The 26,912-nt window shown below is 41.5% G+C and overlaps 2 protein-coding genes across 3 annotated transcripts in view; both read right to left on the reverse strand.

Moving 5' to 3' along the window:
- Positions 1–8,863, reverse strand: part of LOC118360851 (actin nucleation-promoting factor WAS-like) — a 10,705-nt gene extending 1,842 nt beyond the window's left edge. Inside the window, exons 1-8 of one of the 2 annotated variants that reach the window (XM_035740331.2) lie at positions 8,634–8,863; positions 4,154–4,294; positions 3,842–3,928; positions 3,610–3,703; positions 1,734–1,769; positions 1,628–1,660; positions 387–582; positions 10–185 (exon numbers count right to left, since the gene is read on the reverse strand). In XM_035740331.2, the coding sequence (XP_035596224.1) occupies positions 10–185; positions 387–582; positions 1,628–1,660; positions 1,734–1,769; positions 3,610–3,703; positions 3,842–3,928; positions 4,154–4,294; positions 8,634–8,741 (871 nt within the window). In that variant the 5' untranslated portion in view covers positions 8,742–8,863. Of the gene's footprint in view, positions 1–9; positions 186–386; positions 586–1,627; positions 1,661–1,733; positions 1,770–3,609; positions 3,704–3,841; positions 3,929–4,153; positions 4,295–8,633 lie in introns of both variants that reach the window. The other variant, XM_035740330.2, reaches the window with a different exon arrangement.
- Positions 8,864–9,125: 262 nt separating this feature from the next.
- LOC118360852 (sodium-coupled neutral amino acid transporter 3-like) lies at positions 9,126–26,545 on the reverse strand. Its single transcript, XM_035740333.2, has 16 exons — positions 26,384–26,545; positions 23,767–23,884; positions 23,507–23,591; positions 23,215–23,330; positions 19,151–19,224; positions 18,039–18,131; positions 17,780–17,861; positions 17,554–17,636; positions 17,334–17,392; positions 16,512–16,685; positions 12,148–12,227; positions 11,920–12,020; positions 11,593–11,717; positions 11,020–11,164; positions 10,708–10,811; positions 9,126–10,578 (listed from the first exon to the last, which is right to left on the reverse strand). The coding sequence occupies exons 2-16, from the start codon at positions 23,853–23,855 to the stop codon at positions 10,474–10,476; spliced, it is 1,515 nt and encodes a 504-aa protein (XP_035596226.1). The 5' UTR covers positions 23,856–23,884; positions 26,384–26,545; the 3' UTR covers positions 9,126–10,473.
- Between the last annotated feature and the right edge of the window lie 367 nt (positions 26,546–26,912).

Raw genomic sequence — 26,912 nt, forward strand, 5'->3', positions numbered from 1 at the left:
GACACTCACCAGTGTTCATGGCCTTTTTGACTGCCTCCATGCCGCCTGAGTTCTCAATGACTTGTTGGATGAGTTGGGAGGTCTCCTCATCCTTCAGCTCAGCCTCACTGATCCCAGCACAGGACAGCAGCTTCTTCAGATCAGGGTCCAGGTTGTTGGGGTCCCAGCCCACATGACTCACATGTCTGAGGAGGGGAGGAGAGAGAGGAAGAGGAAAATGCACCTGAATGAGTGGCACACTTGGATACAATCCTGGATTTGTAAATTAAGCAAATTGAGGACAAACAATTTTATGACACGTTTTTATTTAGTTAAATGTGTTGTGATAGATTATGAAGGCTTTATTTAACTGCCTGCTTATATGTGTGCACTTAGTATCCACTCACTTGAACCCACTGGGTGCTCCAATGTCTGCTTTGGAGAGTTTACTGCTCTTCTTCTTGTCCTTTTTCTTGTCCTTCTTTCCCTTACTGACAAAGGCAGGGGCAGGTACAGGTGTGACGGAGCGGTAGCGTGAAGCCTGGATGTCTGGGTTCTGGATGTCCATGGTGACCATGGAGGGAGAAGTGGGACTGCCAGGTCCTGCTTTACAATGGAAGTGTACATGTATAAGTCACACTATATGTCTCTCTTGGGTAAAGATATCTTGTCAGAGATGTGTAGTGTATATGTTTAGAGTTTAGATATTGGGTCAGTTAGTTATTGTGCCTGAGGTAGATATATACTACTGTTCAACAGTTTGGGATCACTTAGAAATGTATTTTTCTATTAAAGAAAAGCACATTTTTTTGTACATTAAAATAACATAAAATTGATCAGAAATACAGTGTAGACATTGTTAATGTTGTAAATGACTATTGTAGCTGGAAACAGCAGCAGGTTTTTTGGAATATCTACATAGGCGTACAGAGGCCCATTATCAGCAACCATCACTCCTGTGTTCCAATGGCACGTTGTGTTAGTTAATGGACAGAAACAAAGACCTTTCTTCTGAAACTCGTCAGTCTATTCTTGAAATGAAGGCTATTCCAAATTGCCAAGAAACTGAAAATCTCAAACAATGCTGTGTACTTCTCCCTTCACAGAACAGCGCAAACTGGCTCTAACCAGAATAGAAAGAGGAGTGGGAGGCCCCGGTGCACAACTGAGCAAGAGGACAAGTACATTAGAGTGTCTAGTTTGAGAAACAGACACCTCACAAGTCCTCAACTGGCAGCTTTGTTAAATAGTACCCACAGCTACAATAGTCATTTACAACATTAACAATGTCTACACTGTATTTCTGATCAATATGATGTTATTTTAATGGACAAAAATGTGCTTTTCTTTAAAAAAAATAAAGAGATTTCTAAGTGACCCCAAACTTTTGAACGGTATATATTTAGTCATTTTTCAATTGAACCTTTATTTAAGTCAGTTAAGATCAAATTATTATTCACAATGACGGCTTACACCAGCCAAACCCTAACCAGGACAAGGCAATTGTGCGCTGCACTATGGGACCCCCGATCACGGCCAGTTGTGATACAGGCTGGGAATGAACCACGGTCTGTAGTGACGCCTCTAGCACTGCTGTGCCACTTGGGAGCCCAGGTATAACACATTCAATGGAATGAGGTATACTCACCTTTACCAGGAAGTGGAGGTCGTCCCCCTCCGTCTGTAAGTAAAACACACAGAATTAGTTCAGGGAGAATACAAGGGTTATTTTGGGATTACTAAATCAGTCTTACCACTGGAAGGCAGAGGGCGATGTTTCTTCTCTGACACTGTGAGAGGGAAGGAAGGAGGAACAAGAGGATGCCAGTTGAGCTCATATCTACACATCTTCACCACAACCTTTACTTTGAAATGCCACAGCTACCCTCCATGGAACCACACATTACAATATATGTTATGTTTTCCAGTGTCAGAGATATATTAGTTCAAATACAGTGCATTAGGAAAGTATTCAGACCCCTTCACTTTTTCCACATTTTGTTATGTTACAGCCTTATTCTAAAATGGATTAAATACTTTTTTTCCCTCATCAATCTGCACACAATACCCCATAATGACAAAGTAAAAACAGGTTTTTTGAAATTGAGCTCAGGTGCATCCTGTTTCCATTGATCATCCTTGAGATGTTTCTACAACTTGATTGGAGTCCACCTGTGGTAAATTCAATTGATTGGACATAATTTGAAAAGGCACACACCTGTCTATATAAGGTCCCACAGTTGACAGTGCATGTCAGAGCAGAAACCAAGCCATGAGGTCGAATTAATTGTCTATAGAGCTCTGAGACAGGACTGTGTCGAGGCACAGATTTGGGGAAGGGTACCAAAACATTTCTGCAGCATTGAAGGTCCCCAAGATCACAGTGGCCTCCATCATTCTTAAATGGAAGAAGTTTGGAACCATCAAGACTCTTCCTAGAGCTGGCCGCCCGGCCAAACTGAGCAATCGGGGGAGAAAGGCCTTGGTCAGGGAGGTGACCAAGAACCCGATGGTCACTCTGACAGAGCTCCAGAGCTCTTCTGTAGAGATGGGAGAACCTTCCAGAAGGACAAACATCTCTAAAGCACTCCACCAATCAGGCCGTTATGATAGAGTGGCCAGACGGAAGGCACGTGACAGCCACTTGGAGCTGGCCAAAAGGCACCTGAAGGACTCTTAGACCATGAAAAACAAGTTTCTCTAGTCTGATGAAACCAAGATTGAACTCTTTGGCCTGAATGCCAAGCGTCACGTCTGGAGGAAACCAGGCACCGCTCATCACTTGGCCAATACCATCTCTACGGTGAAGCATGGTTGTGGTAGCATCATGCTGTGGGAATGTTTTTCAGCGACAGGGACTGGGAGACTACGATCAAGGGAATAATAAACAGAGCAAAGTACAGAGAGATCCTTGATGAATACCTGTTCCAGAGCGCTCAGGACCTCAGACTGGGGTGAAGGTTCACCTTCCAACAGGACAACGACCCTAATCACACAGCCAAGACAATGCAGGAGTGGCTTCGGGACAAGTCTCTGAATGTCCTTGTGTAGCCCAGCCAGAGCATGAAAATGGAGAGAAATGAAAATAGCTGTGCAGTGACACTCCCCATCCAACCTGACAGAGCTTGAGAGGATCTGCAGACAGTAATGGGAGAAACTCCCCAAATACAGGTGTGCCAAGCTTGTAGCGTCATACCCAATAAGACTCAGGACTGTAATCGCTGCCAAAGGTGCTTCAAAAAAGTACTGAGTGAAGGGTCTGAATACTTGTGTAAATGTATATTTCATTATTTTCTAAAAACCAGTTTTTGCATTGTCACTATGGGGTGTAGGTCTATGAGGATGTAAGGTCTAAATACTTCCCAAATGCACTGTATGACTCAAATACAAACATCACCCCACTGGGCACACACTGGTTGAATCAACGTTGTTCACACATCATTTCAATGAAATTACATTGAACCAACATGGACTAGACGTTGAATTGACGTCTGTGCCTAGTGGGACAGTTCACCAGTAACCAACATGGAAAACATAGTAGCCTAATATACAGTCTGATGTCATGTCAATCCTATACCAAAAAACTCAACACAATTTTCTGTCTTTGATTCTATAACAAATGACCCTGACCTTGACGGTTTCTCTGGTTGATCTTCTCATCAACTGCACTAAGGAAGGTTTCAGCCTCCTGTTCATCTGCAAAGTTCAGCCCCACTTGGCAGTCCTGCATTGGATTGGAGAGAAACATTTAGATAGGCTGATGAAAAGACAAAAGTAAAATCACTCATCTTAAGATTTACAGTCAAGCCATCATCATGAGTATCCAGGGCATATTAATTTAGAGGAAGATACGCTTGCTTACATCTGCAGCGAAGGTATGGAAGAATGGCCGCGCACAGTGATAGATCATTTGGTTATAGAGCTCCTGCTCCCAGATCAGCTGTCCTTTCTGGGAAAAGCCAACTGTTAATATAACTGAAAGGCCAACACTTCTTCAACTCATATCTTCATGGGAAACTTTTCAACAGTGGATCAACAAATGGTCCTTTTCTAGGCTGGGTTACTGTATATGCACTTTGTGACGTCTGTTGATGTAAAAATGGCTTTATAACTACATTTGATTGATTGATGAATATTTTCCATCATTGTGACTGACAGTGTATGTTCCTGTTACCTTGACATCGAAGAGGCGTATGAAGTAGGAACGGCGATGGTTGTCCTTGACGAAGCAGGCCACCCCAGTTTGCTGCAGGCTCCAGCAGGTGGGACTGTGGGGCAGGGCCATGTACAGCTGTGCTACGGTAGTGGACAGGGACTACACACACACACACGCACACGCACACGCACACGCACACGCACACGCACACGCACACGCACACGCAGGACACTTAATTATACTGAACATAAATATAAACGTAACATGCAACAATTTCAGAGATTTTACTGAGTTACAGTTCATATAGGGAAATCAGTCAATTGAAATAAATTCATTAGGTCCTAATCTGTGGATTTCACAGGACTGGGAATACAGGTATGCATCTGTTGGTCATAGATACCGTGGATCAGAAAACCAGTCAGTATCTGAAGTGACCACAATTTGCCTCATGCAGAGTGATTACATCTCCTTCACATAGAGATGATCAGGCTGTTGATTGTGGCCTGTGGAATGTTGTCCCACTCCTCTTCAATGGCTGTGTGCGAAGTTGCTGGATATTGGCGGAACTACAACATGCTGTCATACACGTTGATCCAGAGCATCCCAAACATGCTCAATGGAGGACATGTCTGTTGAGTATGCAGGCCATGGATGAACTGGGACATTTTCAGCTTCCAGGAATTGTGTACAGATCCTTGCGACGTGGGGCTGTGCATTATCATGCCGAAACATGAGGTGATGGCGGCGGATGAATGGCATGACAATGGGCCTCAGGATCTCGTCACGGTATCTCTGTGCATTCAAATTGCCATTGATAAAATGCAATTGTGTTTGTTGTCCGTAGCTTATGCCTGCTCATAGCATAACCCCACCGGCACCATTTTTTATTTTTTTTATTTCACCTTTATTTAACCAGGTAGGCTAGTTGAGAACACCTTTATTTAACCAGGTAGGCTAGTTGATAACAAGTTCTCATTTGCAACTGCGACCTGGCCAAGATAAAGCATAGCAGTGTGAACAGACAACACAGAGTTACACATGGAGTAAACAATTAACAAGTCAATAACACAGTAGAAAAAAAGGGGAGTCTATATACATTGTGTGCAAAAGGCATGAGGAGGTAGGCGAATAATTACAATTTTGCAGATTAACACTGGAGTGATAAATGATCAGATGGTCATGGGGCACTCTGTTCACAACGTTGACATCAGCAAACCGCTTGCCCTCACAATGCCATACACGCGGTTGGATGTACTGTGTAATAATCAGCTTCTTGATATGCCACTCCTGTCAGGTGGATGGATTATCTTGGCAAAGTAGAAATGCTCACCAACGGATGTAAACAAAAATGCAAAAAACATTTTTTTTTAAGGAAATACATTTTTTTTGCATTTGGAACATTTCTGGGAACTTTTATTTCAGTTCATGAAACATGGGACCAACACTTGACAGGTGGCTTTTATATTTTTGTTCAGTGTAGTTTATATGTATGTTGGCTCTAGATAAGTGCACATCAGAAAAGTGCAAACTCTATTCAAGTGAATTCAAATACATACTTGTTCTACTTACTGTAGTGTGTGTGTGTGTGTGTGTGTGTGCTCAGGTTAAGTTCAAACATTTAGGACAATCGGAAGTCTTTATCCAGAATGGACTGTACCAGTCCAAAAGAAAGTGTCTGCCATCTGTCAGACCTAAGTTACCTGTGATGAGTGCTTTAAGCAGCAGGTACTCAGTGGTTTGGAACGTTCATGAGTAGTTTTCATAGCAAAGACCTGTCCCCAATAATGACATCACATTCTCTGTGGTAGGAATAATATTTAGTTAGACTTGTCAACTACCACTGCAGGCTTAGGCCTACCTCAGAAACCAGGAAGTTGGTATGTCAAAAGAAAGCAGACTGCACATACACTGAGCATACAAAACATTAAGAACACCTTTCGAATGCCTTCAGAACATCCTAAAAGTGTCAGGGCATGGACTCTCTTTCAAGGTGTTGAAAGCATTCCACATGTTGGCCCATGTTGACTCCAATGCTTCCCACAGTTGTGTCAAGTTGGCTGGATGTCCATTGGGTGGTGGACCATTCTTGATACACACAAGGAACTGTTGAGCGTGAAAAACCCGGCAGCGTTGCAGTTCTTTACACAAACTGGTGCGCCTGGCACCTACTACCATACCCCGTTCAAAGGCAATTAAATCTTTTGTCTTGCCCATTCACCCTCTGAATGGAACACGTACAAAATCCATGTCTCAATTGTCTCAAGGCTTAAAAATCATTATTTAACCTGTTTCCTCCCCTTTACCTACACTGATTGAAATGAATTTAATAAGTGACATCAATAAGGGATCATAGCTTTCACCTGGTCAGTCTGTCATGGAGAAGGTGTTCTCAGTGGTGGAAAAAGTACCCAATTTTCATACTTGAGTAAAAGTAAAATACTGAAAATGACAAGTAAAAGTAAAAGTCCCCGAGTGAAATACTACTTGAGTAGAAGTCTAAAAGTATTTGGTTTTAAATGTACTTAAGCTAAGTAAAAGTATAAATGATTTAAAATGTCTTATTTTAAGCAAAACAGATGACACGATTTTCTTGTTTTTTACATTTACAGATAGTCAGGGGCACAGTTCAACACTCAGACACAATTAACAAACAAAGCATTTGTGTTTAGTGAGACTGCCAGATCAGAGGCAGTAGGGATGACCGGGGATGTTCTCTTGATAAGTGCGTGAATTAGACAATGTTCCTGTCCAGCTAAGCATTCCAAATGTAATGAGTACTTTTGGGTGTCAGGGAAAACGTAAGGAGTAAAAAGTACATTAATTTATTTTGTTAAAAGTAAAAGTAAAAGTAGTCAAAAATATAGTAAATAGTAAAGTAAATAGTAAATAGTAAAGTAAAATACAGATACCCATTAAAGCTATTTAAGTAGTACTTAAAAGTATTTTTACTTTTAACTCTCAAGTGGCGCAGTGGTCTAAGGCACTGCATCTCAGTGATAGAGGTGTCACTACAGACCCTGGTTCAGTGGTCTAAGGCACTGCATCTCAGTGATAGAGGTGTCACTACAGACCCTGGTTCAGTGGTCTAAGGCACTGCATCACAGTGATAGAGGTGTCACTACAGACACCCTGGTTCAGTGGTCTAAGGCACTGCATCTCAGTGATAGAGGTGTCACTACAGACCCTGGTTCAGTGGTCTAAGGCACTGCATCTCAGTGATAGAGGTGTCACTACAGACCCTGGTTCAGTGGTCTAAGGCACTGCATCTCAGTGATAGAGGTGTCACTACAGACCCTGGTTCAGTGGTCTAAGGCACTGCATCTCAGTGATAGAGGTGTCACTACAGACCCTGGTTCAGTGGTCTAAGGCACTGCATCTCAGTGATAGAGGTGTCACTACAGACCCTGGTTCAGTGGTCTAAGGCACTGCATCACAGTGATAGAGGTGTCACTACAGACCCTGGATCAGTGGTCTAAGGCACTGCATCTCAGTGATAGAGGTGTCACTACCGACCCTGGTTCAGTGGTCTAAGGCACTGTATCACAGTGATAGAGGTGTCACTACAGACCCTGGATCAGTGGTCTAAGGCACTGCATCTCAGTGATAGAGGTGTCACTACAGACCCTGGATCAGTGGTCTAAGGCACTGCATCTCAGTGATAGAGGTGTCACTACAGACACCTTGGCTTTAACCAGGCTGTATCACACCTGGTCATGATTGGGAGTCCCTTAGGGTGGTGCACAATTGGCCCAGCGTTGGCTGGTGTAGGCCGTCAGTGTAAATAAGAATTTTGTTCTTAACTGACTTGCCTAGTTAAATACAGGTAAAAATGAAACTTTACACCACTGGGTGTTCTTAATGCTTTGTACACTGAGTGTACAAACTGCTGCCTCTAATTCTGTTACCAGAGGAAGTGGTTTACACCACAATTTCCTGTCATTCACTCATGCCCGTTTAAAAGTCAATGTGTAGAGACTCTTGGTGTACATGCAAAATGTTTAATTGTTTGAATTTCTAACAATAGATATTACTTTTAAAGTTGCCAAATATCTAGATGACATCTAATGAAATTGCCATGCACTAAATAAAACACATCAGAGCCACAGTTGAAGGGGTTAATTCAGTCATTTATATAAAAGTGAAACAATAATGATGAGACTGAAGCAGTGGCAACCATACATTTGCCCAAGCATATCTTACTGTATACATGGACCTTGTTAATAAAAGGCTATATTTAAAACACAGAATATGCCAGAATAACCTTTATTAATTTGGTTGCTATTTAACACTTAGACATGTGCTACTACCGCACCAACCTGCCTAAAATACACCTACATACCAAATAGCCACACACCATCCAACCAGGTCTCCTCCATGCCAAACATCAACCAGATAGTTTCCTGCATAGGCCTACCAAGTACCTACCATCCAAACACCAAGTCTCCTAGTCTACATACCAACCATCCCCTCCCCTCCCCCATTCCCAGGAAAGACTTACAGCACACCTCCTCCCCAGCAGGTCTTCCAGCCTCTCATTCTCCTGTGGGCTCAGCAGAGAGCTGGGACTGTACTCCTGAACTCCTTTAGACTTAGATCCCCGACTCATAGTCCCCTCTCAGAATATCTACTTCGTACCAAAACTGAGCTGAGCATTGACGTGCCTCTGTCCTCTTCCTCAAACAGGCACTGACTGTTAGAATAACAAGTTGAAATGGTGCAGATGGTTTCTCTTCTGTCTTCTACAATGTGTTACATGCACACCAAGATTCAGAGCAGGAAATGGACAACCACAATTTTTTTCCCCCTTTCTCTCGCTCATAATGCTGATCATGGTTGAGTGGTGTTACTTATATTTCATGGTCTGACTATGGAGTTTCTTAGGTTTTAGTCATTGTTCCATTGCTAAAAATGGCAAACTCTTCTCAGGTACTCAATTTACGCTACTCAGACCCCAATTTTCAATGGGACATTTATTAGAAAAGAGAACGAATCAGATTCAAAACATTTAATTACATGAAACTTTTAATGGACAAATAACAAATACATTTTTTTAAGACCAAATACATAAAAAAAAACAGACTCCATTCTCTCTAAAAAATGTTGGTCCATAGTTCAGCTTACCACGTCTGATACAGGACTCAGTTTGTCTGAGATCTCACAGACTTACTCAGAAAAGCCAAGTCTAAAGATAGCAGGAGACATTGTACTACTTCTGCTCTTGAGTCTGACTGACTAGTGAAGCTGAGGGCAGTCGTTGTATGCTCACACAAACAGCCCTTTCCATTCATATTCATGATGACTAGGAGTACATGTTTTGTATATACAACATGATAGATATAAACAATAGAAAAGTTTTAAATATCCAATTCAAGTTACTGGACATAATATAGAGTTTAAATTAAAGCTTGAAAATTAAACAGTCATGAATAATTGAGAGGGTTTCTGGCATTATCACTGCTGATAACTGCACTCATAGGAACATCTCTGACTGTTATCCTAACATGAGTTTGGTATCATGGAACAACTAACTAGAATAATCACATCTGGAGGCTCTGAAATCAATACACCTATCACTATGTATGAGCATAGGGCAAAAACACTAGATTTGATTGCACTAAAAATAACACACAGTCATTGCTGAATGAATGACAGGAATAGAGCAAATTACATAACATTCTGTGTAATCTTGTTTGAAAAGTCGAACTTTACCAGAAAGAGAAAATCTGCAGAATGCCAGAATATTAGATGCATTTGATTTCCTTACGTGTACAAATATCTCACTGAAGATTCAAGGGAGGTAGATGAGGAAGGTAATGATGACTTTGGCAATGATGAAGCCATTTATTGGTACACTTATAAAATACTATCCTTACCCTTAGAAGACAATTACAATGGTTTCTCATTGTTTCTCGTGTCAAAATAGTACACATTTCACTTAAACCTGTTGTCCCAGTGACAACTATACGAGTGCCTCAAAACAACATCCTGAAAGCAAACCACAATGTTTGTCACCTCAGAACTGTTGCTTTGTGTTGTTGTGCTTGCTGGTTCTGTTTCTTCACCACATGGAGCATAATGCCATCTTGTGGGGGAAGATAAATTATACACTGAATAAAAATATATGGAACATTTCTGGGATATTTTATTTCAGCTCGTGAAACATAGGACCCACACTTTACATGTTGCGTTTATATTTTTGTTCAGTATATATTATTTTCCATGTCCAGCCGAGACCCTGTCATTTGGATATGGTGAAATAATGGGCACGTCGGGGAGAATTTGATGTTTGGGAGAGCTTTGGATGGCATTTTGGTATTCTTGTTTATTGTTGTCTGTTGCTAGTGTCCGCCTCCACTCCGAGACTCTCCGGACACCCAATCAATAATGATGAATGACGTACTCATCACCATGAAGATGAAGCCTAAGACGGCAAAACAGGAAGCCTGCAGGGAGAGAGGTGGATGACAGCGCATTTTCTGACATTAATTCATATAGTAAGGGTGACTGTAATTACTAAAGACTATTTACTGCTACATCGCTAAAGAAGATGAGACAAAGGATTGAGGTTTTACCATAATCTTTGGTTTGGATTTTAGAGGTTCCGTTTCTTCAGGAACAATCCTGATGTAGAAGATTCCCGGGAGGATGAAGATCAGGCTGGGTGCAGAGGTCGCCCCTGGTTTGGGAAGGGGGAATAGATGGAGAGAGGGAGTGGGGAAGGGAGGGGTGAAGAGGTGGAGGGAAGTTGAATGTGAAAATGTTCTATAGGAATAAGACTATTAGAGGTCATAGTTTCTAATTTGGATAACAATAGTCTGTGAATCTAAACTAGGTTTGCATTGAAACTAGAATAATTTTACAGGTCTCTGTCTCTGCACACTTACCGATGATACCGAAAATGTCTCGGATGGTGGGCACGAAGATGACCAGTAGATTGACGATGATAAGGAGACACACAGCGATGGTGATGTGGCGAGCCCAGTGGAAGGGCTTCTCAGGGAACAGCAGCTGCAGCAGGGCCCTGCGGATCTAAAGAGAGGTGTGGAGGGACAGAGAGATGTCACCAGACCTGCGTCATACACCCTGGCTACGTCCTAATTGACACCCTATCCCCTACGTAGTGCACTACTTTTAACCAGAGTCCTGTGGGCCCTGGTCAAAATTAGTGCACTATATAGGGAATAGGGTGTCATTTGGAACAAAAAACATGTCTCAGGAGAAGCATGTCAGATACGTTCCTGAAACCTGTCAGCCAATTAGCAACCATAGCAGAAGGGTATTGCAGGTCAAGAGCTTCATTATCCTCCTACTGACACTGCAGTGACTTCAGAGTAAGGATGCATTATTGTAACATTACTGGACCCTTCAAGCCAATATAAGAATGCATAAACACAAGCCAGCACACTCTGTTCTGGTCGCTGTTGCCCACCTCTACCTGCTTGTAATTTGAGTCTCACCGGAAAGAGAACCACAGGGACAGTAAGAGTAACAGCCACCAGCACAGCCATACGCACACACAGGATCAGTGTGTCCAAGGGGTCCACTTTAATGTATGTATGAAGGAGCTCGGACTCTACTCCACCTAAAACACAGAGAAACAGAGAATGGTGGTTATACTTCAAGACACACATGTATGCTTTAAAACGGTCATAACCATACGTTCATACACCAGTTCTCCAATTCCAGACTTCTCAATATGGTAACAACATAGTAACAACATGAGTGAACAGTCTGAACATAATTAGTACTTCATTATTCTCATTGCTACAGGAGCAGTGTCTTACCAAAGAAGGTAAGGTAACCGAAGATAGCGGTTAGACCGTACATGACGAACATGGCCAGAATGGAGATGTTGGCAACTGTTTGCATGCGTTTCTTGGTGGCACTAAGGTCACAGTGGACAGACATAGATTAGTACCTGAATATGACAGTAGAGTCTACTGTAGTATGTGTGTGAATCATAGGAATATGTGTTGCATCTCTAATCTCAGTTGTGTCAGATCATGACTTACTCTTGTAGTTCAGTGTAGATGGGAAGCACCTCGGGATGGCAGACAAAAGCAAAAGCCAGGATAGGGATGGTATATGCTGTCTGAAGGAAATAAAACCATGAATTAAAAATGGTTCAAATTTATAAACATAACTAGATGCTCATTTGAGTGTAGTAAACACATACACTACCAGTCAAAAGTTAGGACACCTACTCATTCAAGAGTTTCTCTTTATTTGTACTATTTTCTACATTTTAGAATAATAGTGAAGACATTAAATAACACATATGTAATCATGTAGTGACCTAAAAAAGTGTTAAACAAATCAATTATTCAAAGTACACTGTCATAACTATCCTGTGAAGATCTGTATATACAGTTGATGTCGGAAGTTTACATATACCTTAGCCAAATACATTTACACTTTTTCACAATACCTGACATTTTATCCTAAAAATTCACTGTCTTAGGTCAGTTAGGATCACCACTTTATTTTAAGAATGTGAAATATGAGAATAATAGTAAAGAGAATGATTTATTTCAGCTTTTATTTCTTTCATCACATTCCCAGTGGGTCAGAAGTTTACATACACTCAATTAGTATTTGGTAGAATTGCCTTTACATTTTTTAACTTGGGTCAAATGTTTCAGGTAGCCTTCCACAAGCTTCCCACAATAAGTTATTTTGGCCCAATTTTCCAAGATGTTTAAAGGCACAGTCAACTTCGTGTAAGTAAACTTCTGACCCACTGGAATTGTGATACAGTGAATTATAAGTGAAATCATCTGTCTGTCAACAATTGTTGTTAAAATGTACTTGTGTCATGCACAAAGTAGATGTCCTAACCGACTTGCCAAAACTATAGTTTGTGGAGTGGTTGAAAAACGAGTTTTAATGACTCCAACCTAAGTGTATGTAAACTTCCAACTTCAACTGTATATAGCTGTTTTTAGCTGATTCATGATTTATGATGGTAGGATTTGTGCAGATATCCAAGGGTTTGCGACGTTCAAGAATGAGACTGATGAGGAAATAATACATTAATAGACGACTGTAAATGATAAGATAATAAAATATCTGAAGTTGTATTCGGGAAATTGCAACTCTATAAACAACATTTTCCCGTGGTTCCTCTGTCCAGTGTCTGTGTTCTTTTTCCCATCTTAATCTTCTCTTTTTCTTGGCCAGTCTGAGATATGGCTTTTTCTTTGCAACTCTGCCTAGATGGCCAGCATCCCGGAGTCGCCTCTTCACTGTTGACATTGAGACTGGTGCAAAATATTGAACTGCATTTTAAAACTGAACAATTAAATGTAATTGCAAAAACTTATGACAACGAACGAGCACAAACTCTTCAACAAAATCGTCTTCTACAGGAACAAAATAGTTTTTTTACAGGAACATCTCGATTTAGTCAAAACTAAATATGAAGATGTCCACGCCAAACTATACAATCGGTGACTCAATGTCATATTCATCCTGATACCAGGTTCTAATTGACGCAACCCTAACACAATGCAACTAGTAAAATGCTCTAATCATGTGTTCCGGTAGGATAACATTTTAGAATAAATTGCCATGGTTAACTGGTCCCCTTGAGTACCAGTACCAATGCCAGCACAGTCAGTCCAGCAACAATCAGTAAGAGGATTATAGACCTCACAAGTCAAATTGCTATTGATAACAGTGATAAGAGGAGTTAGTAGTGACTCAGATTGCAACATGTGGAAGGGAATCTCCAGAACACTCTTCTGATGGTTAACACACATGCCACTCATAAATAGAACCCTCCATTCAGGATGAAAGTTATTAGAAGTAATGAACCATGATCACACCGCGTACGACTGGTTCAGTGCTTAGAGAGTAATTCCGTTGTGAGGTTAGCTATGAAATAGACTCCTTCATACCTACCACCACTGCAATGGTGTAAGACACATTGACGTGTACTAAAACTACTACAGGTCCCCTTAACACGTCTGGAGGCATTGACCGGGAAATTATCTGATGACGTCAGACTCATTCTGAACAGGTTGCAGCCTACCCGGATACTTGGTTTCTTTAACTTGGTATGTGCGCTTGTGTAAGCACAAACACACATGTACAACTGAACATTTCATGTGGATTTATGCTTGGATAACTTAAGGGTCCGAACAAAATACCAGCCTTAGTAAAGTTGAAAATGTACTCTGAGGCCTTTGACTCTACATCTACAGTACTCACCAGTTTCTCCACAAGAGGTCCATAGGTCATCCCTGTAGACTGCCCGAAGCTGGTGTCTTACAGCTGTAGCCTAGAATCACCAGCCTGGACGACCAGGCGACGGGTCCATAACCACGATCACAATCCGGACATCCACTGCCCATCCTTGTGACTGTCACACCCTGATCTGTTTCACCTGTCCATGTGATTGTCTCCACCCCCCTCCAGGTGTTGACGATCTTCCCCATTATCCCCTGTGTATTTATACCTGTGTTCTTTGTTTGTCCGTTGCCAGTTGGTCTTGTTTGTTAAGTCAACCAGCGTTTTTGTTCTCAGCTCCTGCTTTTCCCAGTCTCTCTTTTTCTCGCCCTCCTGGTTTTGACCCTTGCCTGTCCTGACTCTGAGCCCGCCTGCCTGACCACTCTGCCTGCCCCTGAGCCTGCCTGCTGTCCTGTACCTTTGCACCACCTCTGGTTTACTGACCCCTGCCTGCCTTGACCTGTCTATTGCCTGCCCCTGTTGGAATATTAAACCATTGTCAATTCGACGTGTCTGCATCTGGGTCTAACCTCGATTCCTGATAGTGGCGGCCTGCTCCATTTACAGAAATTATACCCTGGTCGACCACCAGAGGGGGACCGCAATGGCGATCACCAATCAGATCATTCCCTGGCCATTCTTGTGGTGCTTTATAATTCATAGAAAGCCTACCTGGGTCAACCACCAGAGGGGGACCGCAACGGCGATCACCAACCAGGACATTCCCTGGCCATTCTTGTGGTGGTTTGCAGCTGTCCGAAATCCTACCAGGGTAAACCACCAAGGGGGGAACTGCTATGCTGATCCACAAACAAGGACATCCAAGGTTAATTCTTATGGTGGTTTGCAACTTGCAGGATCCTTTCAACTTGAACCCACCAGAGGGGGACTATCCTAACACTATCCTAACTCTCCTAGATCTGAAGATCTACCGTGGGTTCGCTCTACAGCGCCCTCTCTCTCCCACAGAGGTGGCAGGGGCTGCTTTATGGTGGTCATAAAATACTCTGCTTCTGGGCTCAGTAATATCGAGATTGTGAAACACAGAGAGACACTTGGACATCAAAAGGTTAAATAATTGAACAGTGTTTCTGTATTCCAATCAGTTGGGTGGTCCATGGACACTTAAGGAACAGTCATATCAAGTTTAATTTGGTGACATCAAGAAGGACAGGAGACACACATTACTGTTTCTTTGTTTGTATACACTTATCAATTATGGTGTTTGCATCTGAATGTTGTATAAAATAAATGATTGAGTATAGGAATACTTTTGGAAAGATAACAATGTGATCTTAGTCTTCTAAATAACAATTGTTTTTCAGAGTAAATTAGGATCAGTCAGTGGCCACGCCCCCGTGAGCACAGACATTTCACGGCGCCATGGAATGCCCCCTTTGCTACTAAGTATAAAACCCTCTTCCGACAAAATGTATATTAAACCAGAAAACATGGAAGCTGTCGCTACATGTTGAAATGGTTGGCAACTCTACCAAAGGACAAGACCAGAGAACGTGGAGATCATTCCCACGTTGAAATGGCTAAGAAATCTACAAACTAAAGAACAATTATTCTGGCTGCATCTGTTTAAGTACTTTAGTCTGGTAAACGCAACCAGTCGAATGACCGAATGGTACTCTGGCGTATCCATTATAACAAGCTACAACTCCGAAAGACTTTGATCTCTGGTGGACAAACCAGAGACTTTCTGTCGGTAATCTATCCAGCAGACGGATCGGTGATTGCAGAGAGGGACAACAAAGGCATATAAATATGTAAATTGCAATTTCTTTTTAGAATGAGCGGTTGTTCATGTTCAAAGTACAAGCATTTCCATGAGTGTAGTGTGTGTACTGGGGTCCCCTCTGAGTTTCCCGCTCTTGAGCTGGTCCCACCCCTTTCCTTTGTCTACCAAGCCAATTTCAGTGGCACTACAAAGTAGAAAATAGTCAAAATAAAGAAAAACCCTTGAATGAGTAGGTGTGTCCAAACTTTTGACTGGTACTGTATATTGCCATAACAAATCCATAATCTTATCACAGCTAGATTGTCTGAGACACAAATCTAGAAAACTCACAATCAGAAATTGCGCTATTTAATGTTAAATACAATGTCTGCCTGTATTACATGTCTCTTCCTCTCTGACCTGCGTGTTGATGGTGAATAGCTGTGGTTCACAGAAGTCCCCATCAGAATCGACGTAGGCCGGGGTGACGAATGAGTGGTTACCATGACTCTCCATCAGGGCGTACCCTGAGTGGTTACTGTGACTGGTTATTTCCTCCAGTGGACACGGGATGTTGAATTTCTTATAGATCACCTAGTGGGAGTAACCAACTGACTGTTTAGTCAAACACTGAAGAATCCAGCCACCCAAGCCACAGACTGTTCTCTCTGCTGCTGCACAGCATGTGTTACCAATGCACCAAGTCTGGAACCAAAATGACCCTGAACAGTTTCTACCCCCAAGCCATAAGTATTCTAAACAAGACTGCTAAATAGCTAATCAAATGGATACCCAGACTACCTGCATTGACCCTTTTTTGCACGGACTCTCTTCCTCTGGCTCTGTGCACACACACTGGACTCTACCCACACACACGTACACACGCTACATACACCCACGTGCACACACTGTACATGTATTCTGACGCTACACAAACAGACTCACTTTCAAACTACATCGCTACCTCAATTACCTCATACCCCTGCACTTGTTTTAAAAAATTGTGTATCTTTAACTCTGCATTGTTGGAAAATGATTCGTAAGTAAGCATTTCACTGTTAGACTACAATTTGATTTGATTAGCCTGGTCCCAGACCTGTTTGTGCTGTATAGCTAACTTGTAGGGTTGTTGACCATTACAACCATGGGAGTTGGCAAGCGAGCAGAAACAGATATGGGGGCAGGCTATGTATTGTTTAGTTGGATGGGAGATGGGTTAGTTGGTTGATGAAGAGGACTCACCGAGATGAGGAAGAAAACCATACAGGACAGAGAAAAGCCACTGGTGTAACCAAGGTAACCTGTGAGGTGATAACGGAAGATCACGTTGTGTTGAAATAGAGACATTTCGTGTTATTCTGTGCATGTTTCATCATCACTACTAGCATACTACAAACAACAAAAAAGTATGAATATAGATTGTGAAGTGAAATGAGGGATGGTCTAAGACATGGAAACTTACCAAGGTGTCTCATGAGTGAGAGTGGAAAGATGATGATGACGCTTACAATGATGATCAGGTATCTCCCATCCAAATACCACTCTCTGACAGACAGACAGCAAGAACACACAAATTATACAATACAGCCAACTTTAAGAACAATCTATCAAATTCACATTTTAAATGCTCCTGTTTTAAAGCCTGCATTATGAAATAACAGCAAAAACTGCCTTCTAGAGACACCTACCCAGTATTTTCCGTCAGGCCCAGAATGGCCTGCATGACCAACGGGAGCTCAGACTTCACAATGAAGAGGTAACTGGACATCGCTATGGGAAACGCAAAACAAAACTTGTTTACACTTGTATATTATGTCACTTAAGTCATTAGACCTTCTATGACAGGAGCAATTTCAGTGGCACTTGTACTTAAGTAAGTACATACATGAGGCTTACATACAATAACATAAGCCAATCATGACCTGCCGGTGACATGCTGTACTTTACCTCCAATGTTGTGCATGGTGATGATGGAGCCCGCCAAAACCTTGCCTGGTTGTCCAAAGGCACGGTGCCCTAGCTGCTCATAGGCACGGATGCCTGAAAGAACACACACATCCATGTCAACCTTTGAAGATCAGTGGGCTAAAACCAGGCTCACACAGAGTGTTTCTTGGTAGTCTTAAACAAATAACATCAAATTGATCAGAAATACAGTGTAGACATTGTTAATGTTGTAAGTGACTGTTATAGCTGGAAACGGCTGATGTTTTTTGGAATATCTACATAGGCTTACAGAGGCCCATTATCAGCAACCATCACTCCTGTGTTCCAATGGCACATTGTGTTAGCTAATCCAAGTTTATCATTTTAAAAGGCTACATGATCATTAGAAAACCCTGATTAAAGAAGCAATACAACTGGCCTTCTTTAGACTAGTTGAGTATAAGGAGCGTCAGCATTTGTGGGTTCGATTACACCTTCAAAACGGCCAGAAACAAAGAACTTTCTTCTGAAACTCATCAGTCTATCCTTCATCTGAGAAATGAAGGCTATTCCATGCGAGAATTTACCAGAAACTAAAGATCTCGTACAACGCTGTGTACTTCTCCCTTCACAGAACAGCGCAAACTGGCCCTAACCAGAATAGAAAGAGGAGTGGGAGGCCCCGGTGCACAACTGAGCAAGAGGACAAGTACATTAGAGTGTCTAGTTTGAGAAACAGACACCTCACAAGTCCTCAACTGGCAACTTCATGAAATAGTACCCACAAAACACCAGTCTCAACGTCAACAGTAAAGAGGCAACTCCGGGATGCTGGCCTTCTAGGCAGAGTTGCAAAGAAAAAGCCATATCTCAGACTGGCCAATAAAAAGAAAAGGTTAAGATGGGAAAAACAACACAGACACTGGACAGAGGAACTCTGCCTAGAAGGCCAGCATCCCGGAGTCGCCTCTTCACTGTTGACGTTGAGACTGGTGTTTTGCGGGTACTATTTAATGAAGCTGCCAGTTGAAGACTTGTGAGGCGTCTGTTTCTCAAATAATTGTAGGCTATACTACGAATGTTCTTTGTTTAATTTTAAAGATAGGTATCTTGGTAAAATATCAGCATCTTACCTACAACTCCTGCACTTCTCAGGAGGAGGTGGATGGAATAGGCTGACAAAATGGCGATGAATAGCAACAGGATACTGAAACCACAAACAAACGTAAATTACAACATTGATTTCTTAACATTATAAAGCTCTGCAATTAACATACATTCTCTTAATCAACATATCATTTACCTTTGGCACAGCCTCATCAATGGCTTAGTAGTCTCGCGGTACCAGACATCACGCCGCAACGGCTAATGACTCAGTTACGCTGTTGACCCAATTTCTCTCGCTGTTGTACTACTAGCTATGAATGACCATCACAAGTGTGAATCATTTGTGACGCAGATCACCCACCTGCTAGTCCATCCCTCCCAATTCCCAATGGACACACATGACTGATCCAGGAAGACCTGCCTTTGATCTGATCACTACAAGCTATTTATAACCACAAATCTGATTTAGGAGAGCAACGTGTGTAAGAGCACTACACAGACTGAGCGAGCAAATAGGCCATCTCTCATACTCAGATACAGGAAGCGACTGAGAACACACATAACACAGATCAGGCCAAACCATATCCTTCGATCCCCCATTGTGTGTACAGATGTAAGATCTTAATATGATCACCCTTGTAGGGCTCTATTTTCAGCTGGCGCAAGTGCCAAACGCACGTTAGTTTGCAATTTCAGCATGTAAAAACTGGCATTTTCCACCAGATTCAGCAATTTACCTGTCTAACATCAGCTCGCTTGCTCTGAGGTGTGGCCTTGAACACAAGCGCAAAAATGAATGTCGGGAGCCGTGACACACAGTACCCTTATGCTCATGGAACAAGAGAGATGTGATCTTTGTGCTGGTAACCATCGTATTAATAAACATAAAAAACCAAATGTTTTTTCCATTGGTTTCATTTGATTAAAAACCAAGCATATAGCCACTGTTTTCTTGTCCTGCCCAATGCATTCAACAAGTAGCCAAGCCTATCAACAAAGGTTTTGGCTCGTGAGACTGCTTTGATATAAATCTTAAATCACCAAAACTTTATTAAAAGATCATGTTTGGGAGAATCAAAAGAGTGACATCCCCTTTTTATTGTATTGTATAGGCCTACAATATTTGAGCCAGGTCCCATCTTGGACGTGCATAAAAACCACTCCATGTAGGCTACATGTAAATATGCACATCATGAAATGAGAGATGACATTGCTTTTTTTGCTGTTTCACATGATAAAAAAAACACGCCCTCCTTAGGCTATCCTTACCTTAGGTGTATAGGCTATATCCTGTTGACCCCAAGCTATTTAGAACTATCGTTCATTATCGTTAGTTAAAAAAAATATATCCTGTTTTCATTTTATTTGACTTATTAGAATGATTCACTGTCTGGCCTTTATGGTGAACATCCAGCTCGCATGCAATGCAATTTAGGAGCCTTTTGCTATTTCTGCAGAAGTGTGAATGCGATCTGTAAGATGGTTCCATTATGTTTACAGAACATTATATTTGGAAGCAGTTAAACAGTGAGCGGACATTCTCTTTATATTGGATCTTTGTCCAGTTTCTTTGGCATAAAATCCTCCATTGTCTGCATTGCCTTAATTAATATGATCCGCCCACAGTGACAACAACAGATAGTCCCACAAAAAGGAAGTTTGTTCTGAAGTGTGTGTCCTATATCTGAGAGGTATAAGAAAGATCAGGAAACATCGTTTTTTATTTGTTTCACATGTATTTATCCCCTTATTTTTGTCATTAAAGTCTCCATATATACTATACTTCCATTTAAAAAAAAAAAGAACTTGTACCGGGGGACCTTCAGACAAGTCTTGTGAGGCCTGTGGGCTTCCTATAACAAATCATGAAATGTACGTGTTCGTGAGAGTCTCACCTTCCACAGAGGGATCATATTAGTGTGTAGCCCAAACTGTTCGGACGCTTCAGACAGAAGTTGGCAGATCGGCTGTACCGACTTCAGACAAGTCCCAAGATGCTTGTGGGGGTCATAGAGCAAAACGTAGAACACCATCTTGTTCGTGAGAGCCTCATCTTTCCATAGAGTTTGTAGGTCAAATAGTTTTTGGGCCAAACCGTTCAGATGCTAAAGGTGATTTTGTGTTTCATGGTCTGACAGACACTGCTCTAACTCTGTCACCTTTCACAGCAGATGTCTCATGGTCTGACCGACACTGCTCTAACTCTGTCACCTTTCATGGTCTGACCGACACTGCTCTAACTCTGTCACCTTTCACAGCAGATGTCTCATGGTCTGACCGACACTGCTCTAACTCTGTCACCTTTCACAGCAGATGTCTCATGGTCTGACCGACACTGCTCTAACTCTGTCACCTTTCACAGCAGATGTCTCATGGTCTGACCGACACTGCTCTAACTCTGTCACCTTTCACAGCAGATGTCTCATGGTCTGACCAACACTGCTCTAACTCTTCACAGCAGATGTCTCATGGTCTGACCAACACTGCTCTAACTCTTCACAGCAGATGCAGAAGTGCAACATTGGTGGATGCGGTAGATTGAGACGCAGCCAACGAAAAACAGACTAATATCTCTAGTTTAAACTGACACACTTTTTATTTATTTTTAAATTAAGCTAATTAATTTCCGCGAGGTCATCGGACATCAACTCTCGGAGGTGTTAACAATATATTTCCATATTGAAGCCATGCGGTTAGGTTTCTTAAAATGTTGACTGCAAACATGTTCAACATATTTATATTTATGGATAGGCCTACGTATATTTAGTTATTCTTTTTCTGTAGGCAATTTAACAAACTAGGCTATAACGGACTAACATTCGAATTGGAGTTGATGACAATGCGGGAACATAAAATAACGTAAATAGACAACGTGAAGCAACCACATATTTAGCCATGGAACACATTCTGATTGGCAGTGTGGCCAGTTCTGAATTTTGTCATTTCCACTTTGAAATTTCAGACTTGATTTTCCCTTACAAAATAATGTATCAACTCCGACAACAATGCCCATTAATTATAATCCACATAATAATTCACATTTACTTTTGCTGCAGTGTAATTTTCCTGCTGTAGTAAACTGGCTCAAATTAAGGCACTAAACTTGCCGACCCCTCTTTCCTGTTAAGTGTGTTCGGGTATGTTGGCCACACCTGACATTAATGAGTTCTTGTTTTCTTTGAAATGGGGTCTGTTTGAGTAGATTAAAATGAACAACATTGTATGAGTTAAAAGAACATGGCATGCTAGCTTCATCCTTGTGGCACAGTGAACTAATTCCAAGGATAGGGAACAGAAGATCATAGGTTCTAATCTCACTGACGCTGTGCCACAATAAAAATAAAATGTGTTTGCATAATTAATGCTTAAGCAAATGAATTTCCATGTGTCATATCTGTGCTTGGAGTTCAAAACAGTTAACCCGAACAAAGCTAGCAGTCTAATTACCCTCAAATGACCTTCATTTCCGTTCTCATTCCATAAATTAAACCTGTCAGGGAACCATAGTAAAACATTCTCAGAACCTCCCTGCAACCTAAAAATGTACAATCCCAGAACAGGCAAAATGTCCACTTCCATTCTCAGAATGTTTCAAAAACAGTCAGGGCACACATGGCTTCTTTCCCAGAACCAAAAACCTAAGTTCCAAGGAACCAAATGTGCCAGCTGGGCTGAGACTAGTAGAGTTGAGCCTTTATAGTTGTAATTGACCAGGTTAAACACTCAACAGACTTCTCAATAATGTACACACACACACAGACAGAAAGTCAAACCCACAATAGCCCTACTCATTTCTTGTAAAATAATCAAAATGTTTCCCTTTATGGATCTGCCGGCGAAGCACTCGGTCTAGTGTGGCCTGGATAGTCTCATCATTATAGTGTCATCACAGCATGATGATACTATAAACACAACCAGTGTCATTCTTTAACCCTATTGGGTATATAGCCTGGACCCAGACACATACAACAACAGCGTTCTGATCTGAGGTCATAGTAGAGTTGTGACATCAAGCCTTAGGGAACCACAGTGATCTTGACAAAAACAGGAGGACTAGTGTGACTTGTGTTGTGTTGGCATGGTTACTCACAGGAAGAGGATGATACCGGTATTGGACATGGCGTATGCTAATCCCAGAATTCCACTGCCCATGATGGCATTGCTGAGATTGAAGATGGACATTCCAAATGATGTCTTACCCTCAAACTAGGGTGGGAAAAGAAAGGAAAGAATCACACACACAATCTGAAACACAATACAGTATCTCGCTTTAGTTGTAACATTTTACATAAAGTTGTTTTTATATCACAATATAATTACTCTCATACAACAGATCTCTGATGCTCACACTAATGACCTTTAAACTAAGGCTGAGCACTCACATCAGTGAACTGAGGTGCCTTTATTCCTGGCCTTGTCCCTGGCAGGAACTCATCCCGCTCTGCCATAAACTCCAGACCGTCAAACCTTGAGCGAAAAGAAACACATTTAAAAACATGACAGCTGTGGTCCCACTGTGGCACTACACATGGATATAACAAAATCACAATGGCATTGCTGTGAGTAATTATATGCAGACAGGTATAGCCTGTTGATGCACTTGTGTTCAGTGTTAGGGTATATGGTGTAGCCAGAGACTTACCCTTCTTCTAAATTGAGCTTATCTGGGCCAAGGTCTCTGCTATGTTGCCCGTTCATCTTTTGGAGCTCCATACTTCTCCCTACATCCATGGCTGTGCTGGGAATGAAGATCCTATGGGCTAAGAAAGAGCCAAGTCTCAAATGCAACCTATAGAAATTCTGCCTCAGATTGTTATTTTGTAATACTTGAAGGGGGTTCTAAAGTGAGCAGAGGAACACGACCAACATGTTATAGCAATCTGGTGCCCAACTGTATAGTCGTTGACATACACAATCATTGGTTGATGCATGCAACATCTAAGCAGTGAAGGCGACCAATACCTGCAGTGCTGCTCGTGGCAACGTCACTGAGTCTACCTTTAAATGAAAGTCAATCTCAGTGTGATGTGACAGATTCAGAAGCTTTAAAATGGAACATAATTCATGATGGTTTTTATTTGAGTTAGTTTTGTAGTCAAAGGTAGTATTTTCAGGATCAGTTTTGTTTTTCAAACGGGTTTGTCAATTATTTTATTTTGGTTTTCTAAATAGTTTTTTATGATTAGTTTTTGTTTCAGTGCCAGTTTTAGTTTACTATAATAACCTTGATACTTTGTTAAACAAACACCTGAAGGACAACTGTTTGACGGTCTATATTTGGCTTTTAGAATAAACGAGAAGTTGTGGGTTGCCAGACAGAAAGTCTGTTGTGGAAAGCAGTGATCTAATGTGGAAAACATGGTACGGGTGTAAGAAGAATCTAACAACTGGCATCAGGATAAAGCTAATGAAATGTATAAAGTCATGACATTGGACTAAGCCTAAACCGTGGCAGCTGTTTGAATCAACTATTCAATCTCACCTGACCAGTCAGTAGTTTACTGATGACCATGGAAAGGAAAGGCCTCTGGGTTCGGAGAGAAATGCTGGACAGTGAACACAATGCTAAACATGATTGATTTTTAGCATCATCTCAAAGATCTTCTTTTACCCTCAATCATACAGGACTGTGCTCTCTGTGTGACATTTAACATGAGATAACTGTACTTGTAGTGTAGGTTGTTTTGAGGATCACTCTTAGACTGAGGAACCAGACCCAACTATCCTAACAATTGTTTGACGAACCAAAGAGCGTCCACAATACGGAAAACCTATTGACAAGATAAAGGGAAATACTGTTGAAGCATGGGGAGAAATGTAAAGCTATTTAAAATGTATGTGCCGGGAAAAGCTTTAAATAACAACTGTTGTCAAAGGTCTTAATGTTATGCTAATCTGCTCTGGGCAACACAACACAAGCATGGAGAGTAGTTCCTGTGATCACAGTTCACACTCCCTACTCTCACTGCCACTGTGTCATGGGTCGGAGCCCTAAACTCTCTCAACTCTGATGGCCTCTGACCCCTAACCTTTGGGAACTGACTGCCTCTATGGACATTGTGTCATGAAAGCATGAACCTGACTGAAACTTCCCTAATCACTGAACAATCCCTCTTCACTAGAAACAGAGCACGTTACTGGCTGTAATCCAACAGTAGTAATCTATCAGGAAGGCAATACTGGGCTGCTGTGAAAAGACCACTAATTAAGAGTTAGTTAGTGTTAGCCCCAGGTGCCTAGCTTACTAGCTTCAAGGAAAACCATCCCCCAAGTGGTGGTCCAGACCAGAACAGCTTCCTAACCAAATGTTCCACTTCCTAGGAACCACAATGATTAACCCAAACACAACAAACAAGGCCCAGGATTGGTGCATTTATAACCAATTGTCTGTCTGCGATGTACTTACATAAGAGTTTTCTCTTTGGCTTTGGTAAATGTTTTATTGTATTACCAAAAATTGGGGCAAATCACAGTTGTCATTTGAGTTTGTTATGGTTGTTGTTAATTATGAACTAACTATACAAGGCTGTCATTTGAAAAATCAACAACATTAACAGTTTACTATGGGTCATATATGCTTTTTATCCTTTTGAAAATGAGACAAACTAGACAGTACTGGTTGGCTACTAGTTAGCTACCAGTTCTGTTTTAGTGTATTTGTAATGAGCAGGAAAGAGACCATGACTCCATCCTTTAATGAAGGGTTGATCACCCAGGGTTTATAAAACCACATATGAAACATTTAATTTCAGTGATTTAGCAGATTCAGATTCTTGTTCAGAGCAACGTACAGGAACAATTAAGGTTAAGTGCCTTACTCAAGGACACATCGACAGAGTTTTTACCGAGTTGACTTGGGAATTCGAACCAGCAAACTTTTGGTTACTGGCCCAACGTTCTTATCCACTAGGCCACCCAAAGATTCTTTACAAAAAACACCTCCAAACATGCTTATAACCTATTCCTTTGAAACGCTACGCCAGTATTGCCAAATAACATTACAGCATGTGGTCTATGTGAACAGTTAATAAAACAGTGTCTGATACTACCAGTTTACTAAGCTATTAAGACATTAGTAGATAAAACCATCAGTGTGCCATGAGACTCCCAGTCCACCACAGTAGCAGTGCTGTGCTTCAGACTCCTAACACATGTCTTTCTGATGCAAGACCGCCTCTCTATTGACAGTTGCCCTTCCCTTGTTTTAATAGCTCACAATACTACTACAACAGTCTACTACAACTCACACAGCTACTTACTCAGATAGTGGAGAGGAACTTCTGTTTCCTTTACCCTAAAATGGATATCCCTTTATAATCCACCAATTTCTGTGTTCTTAACATCCACTGGGGACTTTTGTCCCCTCTATAAAGCTCCTAAGGCTGAGGAAGGGAGACAGAGAGAGAGCTTAGGACATGCTTGAGAGGTAGCAAGGGAGAGGGAGTCTGATAACACCCCTCCCCTCTTTAACCCTATGTTAAACCTGTCTGTTCTTTCACAGGTAGTGTTGACTTACAGCCTGATTGAAAATAGAATCTAGTGGTAGCTACAGGTCTACATTCAAGAGATCATGTTTAACTTTATGGGTGTGACAAGAGCAAAACATTTACCGTATATTTTCCATATTTATGGTCCATAACTATGAAACAACATGGAAGCAAACAGTACAGTATAATGATGGGGAGCAAAGTAATACTATCAAAATGAATAGTAAGCGGTGCCATTTGAGGTGTTCTGAAAGAAAGTGTTAGTGGTACTGGGTAGATGGGGACAGCGAGGGAGTTGCAT

The sequence above is a fragment of the Oncorhynchus keta genome, chromosome 28 (assembly GCF_023373465.1).
Source record: "Oncorhynchus keta strain PuntledgeMale-10-30-2019 chromosome 28, Oket_V2, whole genome shotgun sequence".
Classification (NCBI taxonomy): Eukaryota; Metazoa; Chordata; class Actinopteri; order Salmoniformes; family Salmonidae; genus Oncorhynchus; species Oncorhynchus keta.

What these genes read in the sequence shown, in the direction of transcription:
- LOC118360852 (XM_035740333.2), bottom strand. Translation starts at nt 23,855, where the DNA reads ATGGATGTAGGGAGAAGTATGGAGCTCCAAAAGATGAACGGGCAACAT. An exon ending in TGGTTTTCTTCCTCATCTCG is followed by an intron (nt 16,686 to 17,333) that starts GTGAGTCCTCTT and finishes TACTCCCACTAG; the next exon opens with GTGATCTATAAGAAATTCAA. An exon ending in CGGTTACCTTACCTTCTTTG is followed by an intron (nt 11,718 to 11,919) that starts GTAAGACACTGC and finishes TCTGTGTTTTAG; the next exon opens with GTGGAGTAGAGTCCGAGCTC.